Source organism: Kryptolebias marmoratus, linkage group LG10 (assembly GCF_001649575.2).
Source record: "Kryptolebias marmoratus isolate JLee-2015 linkage group LG10, ASM164957v2, whole genome shotgun sequence".
NCBI classification, from domain to species: domain Eukaryota; kingdom Metazoa; phylum Chordata; class Actinopteri; order Cyprinodontiformes; family Rivulidae; genus Kryptolebias; species Kryptolebias marmoratus.
In genome coordinates this window covers 905822-917370 of record NC_051439.1, presented here as the reverse complement: position 1 = coordinate 917370, position 11549 = coordinate 905822, and the positions used below count along the sequence as shown (strand labels likewise).

Below are 11549 nucleotides of genomic sequence, written 5' to 3'. Positions count from 1 at the left end.
CGAACCTCGGATTCAGGAAGAGCAGTGTGGTTTTCGTCCTGGCCGTGGAACACTGGACCAGCTCTATACCCTTAGCAGGGTCCTTGAGGGTACATGGGAGTTTGCCCAACCAGTCTACATGTGTTTTGTGGACTTGGAGAAGGCGTTCAACCGTGTCCCTCGGGGAATCTTGTGGGGGGTGCTCCGGGAGTATGGGGTACCAGGCCCTTTGTTACTCAAATCAGTGACTTTTTTTAGCCACAATGGCCTACTTCCACAGGTACACAGAGGATGACTATTGCCTGGTCCTCACCTCTTTCTCCTCCTCAAAAATTAAAAAAAATATCTAAACACACTTGTGCAAATATAATGTCAATTGTTGGTTGCTGGACTTATGTCGCCCCTAATTTCCAGCCCTAATTTCATCTCACGTTCTTTCATGTTTTGCTTTGTAGTTTTGCACACCTATTGCTTCTGCCTGGCTGGTGGGCGGTGGGAAAGTTACACCGATCAGCCTGTTTGATGACACTGCCTATAGCAACCAGCCTGAAGCTGATGAGGAGAAAGATGATGATCCCGGAAAAGCCCAGGGTGCTGCAGAGTCCAGTGTCTACCTCGGTGAGTTCTTGTATATATCCATACAAATGTGTTACGAGAACCCAAAAAGTCTGTATAAATTTGTGTAATTTGTGCAGAAAATGGATTTTGTTCTTGTTTTACCAGGAATGTTCCAGGGACAACTCTACCTCCAGTCATCAGTTAGAATCACTGAAAAATTCCCCTCCAAAGCCATTGGATCACAGAAAGATGTAATTTTTCTGCCCACTGTTAAATGGAAACCTTTGATACGTAAGTCTTCACACAGTTTTTTGGTGGATGGAGCATTTAAATACTAAGAGAACTGTGTGGTTAAAGGTTAAAGCAACAAAAGTCAGTCTTTATCATTGTAATTTTAAACTCAAACATAAACAGTGTTTAAACAAGTATTTGATATCTTATATTGATATCAAGTTTCAATGTGTTCCCAATGCTTTAAAGCTTTGCCCTTTTATTTATTTATACGTAAGACTGCCCTAAGATGTTTTTTGTATTGATTTCCGAAGAATGTCTTCATCTTGTCTATGCAGATTCCCCATCTCGAACTCCAGCTCTGGTTGGCTCTGATGAATTTGACAAGTGTCTGAGCAATGACAAGTTCTCCCATGATGAATACAGCAATGGAGCTTTGTCCATTCTTCAATATCCATATGGTAAGAACCAAGAACTGAATTAATTTTTGACATCTGATTTCTAGAATAGCTTTTGTGTTGTTAGGCAGTTTTACTATCTGGATTTTTATCTGAGAGTAGCGCCAACAATACTTAAATTTTCCTAGTCATCTCTATAGCAATAATAAGACACAACATTACACTCCTGAACAGACATTGTCTTCTCAAACAAAATGTGTTTTCATAACGTTGATAGACACTAACTCCAAGCAAGGTCACTTCAGTCACTTTAGTTTCATTTGCAATTTCTGGCCTCTACAACACCTGTTAATAAAATTTTTCACTGGGCTTAGACCGTTGAAGATTACAGTTGACAACTATAAAATTACAAAAAAAGTGGACAAATTTACGACCAGAGAGCCATGTACCCATGATTTGGGTAGCCAGTTATTAAAAATTCTGGCTTTTTTGAGCATCACCATATTTTTCTAGGCTATGTACATTATTTCATTGTGACAATCGACAAGACTGTAAGTCTCTGTGACTCAATCGAGGAAACCAAGAACCCCCACAAACGTTTTGAGACATTTTGAAGACTTCCTTGTCAGTGTTGTTCACCAACTAGTCACCAGCAGTTGCAACCCAGTGAGATGTGGCCTTTAAATTTCCAAATTATCTCTGTTGTGGTAATAAGATGCATTTTACTCTCAAACAGACATTGTCTCCACAAATAAGTATGTTTTTATAACACTGGAAGACATTCTGATTTCAAGGAAGGTTACTTCCTTTAGTTGTTTTAGTTTTATTTGCAATTTTTACCCACTACAGCTTGTGTTATTAAACCCAACTTATTGAACTTTGCTTTTTTCAATATAGACAATGGCTACTACTTCCCCTACAGCAAGCATTACCGTGAGAAACGTGATAATGCCATTAGTCTAATAAAAGCAAATGAAGCAAGCACAGATAGTCACAGGAGAAAGGATCCTGTGCTGCTGCTACCATGGTGGAAGGAGATTCTCAGCACCATCGTATTCTGCATTGCTGCCACGACCTATATCGTCCGCAAGTTCTTTCACCCTCCTGCCCCTGTGACCTATGTGAGAGTAAGAGCTAACACACATTCTGCAGCTAAAGTCTGATGTGAAAAATGACAGTATTTGTGTATTTTGCTACAATATTTGAAAATAACAAACTATCATTAATACTTCTTCATTAAATCTTTTTGGGGTTGTTTCTTTTTCATCTGACTTTGTTGATATTGGAGAATTCTGGAGGATTTTTGTGTCTCACTAAACACTGAGCAAAGGTTTCTCTTTCTGTTTTCTGTTCTAAAACAGCTTACTCAGATGTTTTTGTTCTAAAAATTCTGTGTGCCATTTATATTTATGTATTTATTCTTTTTTTTTGTCCTTATTGTTCACCTCCTGTACATCAAAGCAACGGAAAGAGTCTGAGACACAGTGCCAGACAGACAGCAAATTTGACCTTGAAGTTGTGAAATCCAAAGGACCGGTTGCCATGGAGAATCGTTACAATGAATATGTGTCCAGGTACTTCACAAATTAAACAGCACATACAATGTCTTTGGTTTCAGTAAAAACACTGAACTGATGTTCCAGGAGTAGTTGGTCTCACATTTGAAAGTCAGATACAGGACAGTTGTTTCTGCCTGCCTTGATAAGACAGACAGAGATGGAAAGTAGGATTTGTAGTATGTAGTGATTTAATGGGTCTAATGCTATGAAATGCAAATTTAGAAGGTATTGTAAGAATTTAGTACAGCTTTTTATTTATTTACATTTGTTGGTATTTGTTTTGGGTTTCTTTTTTGTACCTTAAAGTCAGTCACAAGCACTATAATAACCTAACCATATTTTTTTATGGTGTCTTTTTTCCCCCCACAATATTAATATGCATATTGGATACTGTGCATGTCTACATTAGTAATCTACTGAAACTGAAATCCCATTACATGCTGCTTATCATTTTTTCTCACCACTGAATAAACTTGTTTGAGCAGAGTGAAGTGTATGTTCATCTTATTCTTGAAGCTGTTTATATTTGTTTAAACACTGATAACCAAAGTCTGTCTCCTCCCAGATACCTGACAGACTTTGAGCCTGTGCAGTGTCTTGGCCGAGGGGGGTTTGGTGTTGTGTTTGAAGCCCGCAATAAGGTGGATGACTGCAACTATGCCATTAAAAGAATACGTCTACCCAACAGGTAGCACCACACTTTAACCACAGCACACTTCTTGTTGAGGTTATTAGCTTATTTTTTATCTCTGTTATCTTTAAAGCTGTTAAATTGATGCTCATAGGGTTAACAGCTATTTTTAATAAATATTATAATCCTGGTACAAACAAATTATTATTAATTTTCTGCCTTTGTCTTTCCTGAAGTTCTTATGAAACTTTGACTGTGGAGAGAAAAAAACCCTCTAGCACTATTTGCTAATACAGTCAGTCCATTGTAACCGTAGCAGTTATTAAATAAATTAATCAGTAATGATTAATCAGTCCAAATCATTCAAATTCAAGTTCTTTAAAGAACATTGTCTGAAATTTACATTAGCATTCTTGCTCTAGTTTTGTTTTCTTTCCTCTTAGCTTTTAGCTACTGTCTTGCTAAGTTCAGCTTTTAGCTGTGATTTAGCTAATTTTAGCTTTTAGCAAAAATTTAACTATTTTTAGTTTTTAGCTATGACTATGCAAATTTTAATTGGAATTGTACTCACTTCTTAGTTAGCCAGACTACTCAAAGGGCTTTACAACATAATCTGATCCACACACCTGTACATACAACACTCTACTGCATCTTTACACAGCTAATCTTAAGAAATCATTCTACTTTAGATCACAATTATACACTGATGGAGCATATCAAAGGCAATGAGGGGTTCAGTTTTTTGCCCAGGGGCACTTTGACATGTCTATTGGTGGAATCAAGCCTTCGACTCTCTCACTAGGAGGATGACTGCTCTATCCAATAAGTCACAGACACCCCATCTTTAGCTTTTATTTAGCCTTTGGCAATTTTACCTTTTTAGCTGCATTTTCTGTTTCTTCAAATAAAGATAGTAAATGGTAAATGGCTTGCACTTATATAGCGCTTTATCTAGTCAAAGGACCCCAAAGCGCTTCACACTACAATCACTCACATCCACACACTGATGGCAGCTGTGGCTACAATGTAGCCACAGCTGGGGCAGACTGACAGAAGAGGCTGCCATCACACCGGCGCCACGGAGCCCTCTGACCACCACCAGTAGGCAAGGCGGGTGAAGTGTCTCGCCCAAGGACACAACTGCTGAGACAGCTGGAGCGGGGGCTCGAACCAGCAACCCTCCAATTACAGGACAAATCCCTACCTCCTGAGCCACTGCCGCCCCAGTGAGCAATTTGATAAAACTTTGACCAAATACTGACCCTTTTTTATTTGTTTTTCATATTCCAGGGAGCAGGCTCGTGAGAAGGTCATGCGTGAGGTGAAGGCTCTGGCTAAATTGGAGCACCCAGGGATTATTCGATACTTCAATGCCTGGCAGGAGAGCCCTCCTGAGGGCTGGCAGGAGGAAATGGACCAGAGGTGGCTGAAAGATGCCAGGTTAGTTGTAACCATTTTTTGTGTTTGCTAAGATTGCTTAGCTGTGGCTGCCATCTTGAAAGGAGTTTGCTTCAAAAGTTAATCTGTTGTAGATGTACATCCAGTATTTCAGTAATATGCGTCCACAGATTTATAAGATGTTTTGCGAATGCTACAAACAAACGCACTTACCGACTTGGGCAAAAACATTGCCTTCACCTTTAGTGGCAAGCAATAACTATATTATTGCTGACAAGTTGAACACAATGCGTTTCAAATTGTCTGCTTCATTTCAGTCAAATTTTAAATATTTTAAAATATTCTCCTTTATCTCTTTCAGTACCACTGACTGGCCTTTGAGCTTCCTTGAGCACATAGAGGCACTGTCAGTCAAAGTACCGGTGTCCAACTCTGTCTCCCCTCTGTCTGGGCCCAAAGGAGACAATCTAGAGACATCTGGAGACACACGGGTCCTTTTGTCTAACAGCACTGTGGGCTTTGGTGTGAACAACATGGACATATCCTTCCAGCCCCTTTTGGGTCATGATAGCCTGATGTCTGAGAGGGACAGCCAGGCTGATCCTGATGCTTCTGACACACCCCTCTCATTTGAAATTTGCCCCTTGCGTGGGCCCAGCGACTGCACCTCCTCTTCCTTTGACATCGTGTTTGAGGATTCTGGTTGTGATCGAGATGCTGATGCAAACACAGCCTCTGGAGTGAGCGCGGCTGGTCCCACCACACTAACTGAAAAGAACAGTTCGTCTTCTTCACCCATTAGACAACAGGAACCTGTCACACCTTACTTCTCCACTCTTCCTGGACCAACTTTTACCCTGGCTATTCCAACAACCCCACCAACCCCCCGCATCCAGCCTTCCCCTAAGGTACTTTTTATGATTAAGCTTTCATCACTGTAACATACAAATCAGAAATGCTTTTCTTCTTTGAAAGTTTTTTTTAAGTTTCAAATTTTGTTAATATACAATATACTGAAAAAGTTGATAGGTTTCTTAATGGTGTTTTTGTATGACTTCTTCTTTGTATGACAGAGCTTTAACCTGCATTTTCGTATGGCATGGCAAATTGTGTTTACAGACAATGATTTGTGGAAGTGTTCCTGAGCCAAACAGAATCCGACCTGTTTTTAATACTGTGCTATATGTGGGGAATCAAAGATCACAGGCATCCAGTATTGACTTTCGGCATTGCCCTTTGCACAGTTTTTGTCAGATTCTTGAAATTTTTTGATGATATTATGAAATGTAGATGATGAAGTCTTCCCAATTTTCCATTGAGGAATATTATTCTGAAAATTTTTCCACCATTTTTTTAAATGCAGTTTTTTGTAGACTAGTGAACCTCTGCCCATCTTTGCTTCTGAGAGATTCTGCCTCTCTAAAATGCTTTTTTATACCCAGTCCTCTTACTGACCTGTTACCAATGAACCTAATTAGTTGCAAACTGCTCCTCCAGCTGTTTTTACAGCCTTTTGTTACTTTTGTCCCAATTTTTTTGAAATGTTGCTTATAACTGCACTCGTCTCAAAATCCACGCTTCGTACTGATGTCCAATTTCTTTATTCCACTTAAGAACCACGGAACACCGTGAAAACTATAAAACATGACAAAACAACATTAAACATAAGCTTCACAATCAATCAATCAATCAATCAATCAATCAAATTTTATTTGTATAGCACATTTCAGCAGCAAGGCATTTCAAGGTGCTTTACATAATTAAAAACAAAATAAAAACAGCATGTGACAATAAATAAACAGTAAGAAAGAGAAAAACATCGAAGACATCACAAAACAAACAATACAAGGTACTTTTTTTCCTCTTTCACAATATTACATTGTATAAGGTTTAACCAAAAAAAATAACATAAATTACAATTATTAACAGTATTACCGTGTTCGCCAGTTAAAACCAGTTCCAGAAATAAGATGGAGCCTCTAAACGTATTTCCAACTGCGCTGTTCTCTGTCTTTGTCTGTTTGGCTCATTTTATTTTCAGTCACGCTTCCAATTCGCTGTTGTGCATTTTAAACAAAACATTTTCACTTAATAAACCCAAATAAAATTAAAGGAACATGTTACAAACATCTGACATACCTTAATATTCAATGTTGCTCAAAGAAATGTATCCGTTTTGAACGGTGACTTGCCAACTTCTGGGTTGCCATAGCAACATGGAACAAACGACAGGTAAGCGTCAGTTACACTCCCACCAAATTGAAGTGAAGAGGAGACCATAACGTTTTTGCTCCTTGCGACCTTGCTTTGTATGAAATGGACCAAAGCAGTCCATGCCACAGTAGGTGAATGGTGGAGAAGATTCAACGCGGTCATTTGGAAGATCTGCCATTCTTTGTTCTTCTGTCTGACCACAAGCCCTTCTGCAAGAGACACACTGCCTTATGTACCGGGCTACTGCCTTGCTTGCACCTATAATCCAATAACCGTTGGCCCTTAGCTCATTCAGTGTTTGCCCTCTGCTTTGGTGTTATGTTTTTTCATGGAAATGTGCAAGATTTGTGATTATGCTGTCTTTTGGAAGGATCACAGGGTGTCGCACATCTAGAGGCATTGAGGCCTTTCTCAACCTTCCTCCCACCCTCATCACACCAACATGTAAAATGGGATCCAGTAGGTGTAGCTGATGGTTACATGGTAACACTCCAGACTTCTGATTGAGTAGGTTCAACTCTTCTTCAAAGGCTTTCTGCTGTGGCAGCTTTACAAGAGTTAGTGTGGCTGTTCTTCTTTCCTCCACATTTAAGGAATCTGACTTCTTAATCATGTTGACTAGGCGTTGGATGTGTGCAATGACATTCACCAAAGTGGTCCACTTTGAGATCCTTGACAGACATCGTTCAAAATCGTCTTGTCTTGTCACCTCAGTTTTTAGCACTTGTGTTGTTTTGAGCGACTCTTGCCTTGCCAATGACCAGTGCACAATACACTTTGTGCACTTTGTGCATCCTCACCCACCAGTCTGATGTAGGAGCACTGGCCATAGCCTTGACTGCTTGCATCAGAAAAATGATGCAGTTCAATTTCTATGACTTTGCCAAAGTTTCCAGGCACAAAGCATCTTGGTATCTGAACCTTGTCAATGTTTTTGAAGTCGCTTAGCCAGCTCTCCCACCTTCACTTGGGAGTGGCTCATCCCAACCAATGCCTTTCTGACACATCTCTTGCAGCACCTTCTTTCCTGATAAGATGAATGGGGCTAAAAACCCTAGTGGGTCATACACAGAGGCTAATACTGAAAGTATTCCTCGCCGTGTAACTGGCTTGTCATTCAAAACACTCTTGAAGAAGAAGGTGTCGCTCTCTACATTCCAGCTTATCCCTAGTGCACCTTGAACTGGCAGATTGGTATGGTTTAGATCCACACTTTCTACACCGACCGCACGTTCTGAAGGACGGATGGACTCTAGTACCTCCCGACTGTTAGAGATGAACTTGTGAAGTCGTAACTTTCCATTAGCACAGACAGCTTGGGCATCCTTAACTAGACTGATTGCTTCTTTCACAGAGTTCAGACTGATAAGACTGTCATCAACATAAACATGTTTTCTGATGAAGTCTGCTGCTGAAGGGTACTCATTTTCATTTTGGCTGGCGAGGTGTTTCAAGCCATAGTTAGCACAGCCTGGAGATGAGGACGCTCCGAACAGGTGAACTTTCATACGATATTCCTTAGGCTCTGTGTCACTATCACCATTTTCCCACCACAGGAAGCGCAAATAGTCTCTGTCTTCCCTGTTGACATGGAATCTGTGAAACATTTTCTCCACATCACACATGACTGCTACTGGATGTCTACGAAATTGACAGAGAACTCCAGTCATCCCATTTGTCAAGTCTGATCCTGTCAGGAGGTGGCAGTTTAGAGCAGTGCCTTCATACTTGGCAGAGCAGTCAAAAACCACCCTGATTTTGCCTGGTTTCCGAGGATGGTAGACGCCTTGGTGAGGTATGTACCATGCACATCCTGGATCTGGTTCATCTCTTGCTCTCTCTGCTTCTTCCTCTCTGAGTACATTGTCCATAAACTTTACATAATCCTCCTTGAATGTTGGATTTTTATCTAGTTTTCTTTTCAGATGTCTCAAACGCACCAAAGCAAGCCTTTTGTTGTTTGGCAGATCCGGACGTGATTTGAAGGGAAGAGGCATCTCTATGTGGCCATTCTCATTTTCATGTATTGTGCTCTTTAAGATTTCCAAGAACTGAATATCATTCTGGGATATGCTTTTTTCTTTTGGTGTGGTGTCAGTAAAGTCTGTTTCAAGAGCTCTGATAACTGCTGAGTGTGTTACAGGTGGGACCTCTCTGACAGATATACGATGGCAGAGGCCAGTCACTTCTTTAGCATTATTGCACTGGGAAGCAGTTCCTACTATGCTCCAGCCTAGGTCAGTCTTGATGGCATAGGGTTCTGTATCTCCTCCTGTGATGACCTTTCGAGGTACAAGAGCTCTGGAGCAATCATAGCCAATCAGAAGTCCCACCTTACAGTCCATAAGTGAGGGAATTTCATGAGCTTCCATCTTTTTGCTGTTTCACATGTGGGAATATGTGCTCGCTCAAGTGGAATGAAATCTCTTGTATAGGAGGGAGGCAGATTTATGAGACCCTCTAAAGAGAAGGATCTGACTCTAAGTCCAGTAACTCTCTGACTCTTTACAATTTAGTCTTTTCCCATCATGGTGGAAAGCTTAAGCTTCACAGGTTCTGCTACTACCTGCAACCTTTCACATACCTCCTGATCAACAAAGGTATGGCTGCTTTGTGTATCCAATAATGCATACACTAGTATTTCAGAATTAGGAAAGTTATCTGAAGAGATCCATACTGGAACAATCATAGATGTGCTGTCTCCTTCTCTTCCACTCACACAGCATGACAGTGAAGACATATTTTCTTCAACATGCATTGTTCCCTGCGGACAAGGTTCGTCTGCTGGAGGGCGGTCTTCATGTAAGGGTGTGGGGTGTCTCCCTTTGCATATGCCACACATGGCTTTGTTCTTACAGTTTTTGGAATTATGGCATCTCCTCAGACATGCAAAGCACAGCTTATTTTCCTGAACAAACCTTTTCTTTTCCTCCACTGTCTTCTCTGACAGTTGTTGACACTTATGTATGGAGTGGTTTTCTCCACAACACATACATGTGATTGGGCCTGTGTAATGTGTTGATGTGCTTGAATATTCTTGTTTATCTTAGGTTTCCACTTTGATCTCTGCCACATTGTTTTGTTTATCAACTGCACTTGATGCATCAGTGTTTCATATCAGTTGCAAAATTGTTGGCTTTTGGACATTTGATTTCTCTGAAGGACGTTTCTTCGAAGTTCTTCAAGGCATGGAGAGATGACACTGGATTGCATGCTATGCGGGTTTCCTTTGAGATGAATGAAACAAACTCTTTAAAGCTAGGATAATCCTTAGCTTGATCCAACTGCTCTGTGACAAAACGGTTCCACCTTGAGGTTATCCAGTCTGGAAGTTTTGTTAATATTTTCTGATTCTCTTCACAGTCGTTCAGTACTTGGAGACATTGGACATGAGGCATGGCATTGCTACATGTGTCCAGAAAGTCACTGAATTCTCTCAGTCTGACATATTCTTTACCTCCAATTCTTGGCCAATTATTAAGCTTCTCTAAAGGCTCTTTGCACTATGAAGGAATGTCCATATCTGGCATTGAGCTTGTCCCAAGCCTGCTGATAAGCTGCTTCGTCCTTTCTGAAGAAGCTGCCTTCTAGTGCAGACCTCGCTTCTCCAGGTACATACCGTTGTAAGTAGAAGAGTCTGTCTGCAGGATTTGAACATCGCCTCTCTATAAGAGCTTTGAAGCTGGTGCTCCACTCAGTAAACTTCAACGGATCACCTGAAAACACAGATGGTTCTGGGACAGGAAGTCGAGTGAGAGCTATTGATTCTTGTAATGTCTGTACCAAGGATACTTCGGTTCTCACAGCCTGCTCATTTTTACTCACTGTTCCAGGATTGGGTGAAAGTGGGGTCTTATTGTCATTGTGAGGGGGTCTGAATCCTTCATTTATTTCTTTGGACTCTTCTTCAGTATAAACTCTGAGCCTTGCTTCAATTACCTCAATGTCTCTTTGATTTTCAAGTCTCCTTAGATTTTGTCGCTATGCATTTATCATTGCTTCCATTTCAATCTCTGCTCTTTTTGCTGCTAACTGTGCAGCTGTTTCTGCTCTTTTGGCTGAGATACTTGGTGACTCAGAAGGTTGTTTGGAGCAGCAGCTGATTACTGTGGCTCTGGAGGCTGTGGATCCATAGATAGATCTAGCATATTCACAGTCAAGCAGCACATGTAGCCTAGCACTTTCTGCTTCGGCATCAAATTCCTCTATGTCTTCTGTTACACGCACTTTCATCACTTCAGCACTTTTTGTTGTCTGTATTTGACACAGCTAGATTAAAGTCCTCAGAAGGATGCTTTCATGTTTCAGTGTTACCTTCTACAGTTAGGGCCAGAAATATTTGGACAGTAACACAATTTTCACAAGTTGGGCTCTGCATGCCACCGCATTGGATTTGAAATGAAACCTCTACAACAGAATTCAAGTGCAGATTGTAACGTTTAATTTAAAGGGTTGAACAAAAATATCTGATAGAAAATGTAGGAATTGTACACATTTCTTTACAAACACTCCACATTTTAGGAGCTCAAAAGTAATTGGACAAATAAACATAACCCAAACAAAATATTTTTTTTTCAATAT

At 40.5% G+C, this 11549-nt stretch overlaps 1 protein-coding gene across 2 annotated transcripts in view; it reads left to right on the top strand.

Annotated features, from left to right (window-relative positions):
- The window catches only part of eif2ak3 (eukaryotic translation initiation factor 2-alpha kinase 3), a 63382-nt gene that overhangs the window by 31166 nt on the left and 20667 nt on the right, over nucleotides 1-11549 (top strand). The window contains exons 6-13 of one of the 2 annotated variants that reach the window (XM_017435261.3): nucleotides 435-597; nucleotides 703-828; nucleotides 1107-1229; nucleotides 2064-2287; nucleotides 2628-2740; nucleotides 3291-3413; nucleotides 4647-4796; nucleotides 5116-5662. In XM_017435261.3, coding sequence (XP_017290750.1) covers nucleotides 435-597; nucleotides 703-828; nucleotides 1107-1229; nucleotides 2064-2287; nucleotides 2628-2740; nucleotides 3291-3413; nucleotides 4647-4796; nucleotides 5116-5662 — 1569 coding nt within the window. Of the gene's footprint in view, nucleotides 1-434; nucleotides 598-702; nucleotides 829-1106; nucleotides 1230-2063; nucleotides 2294-2627; nucleotides 2741-3290; nucleotides 3414-4646; nucleotides 4797-5115; nucleotides 5663-11549 lie in introns of both variants that reach the window. The other variant, XM_017435260.3, reaches the window with a different exon arrangement.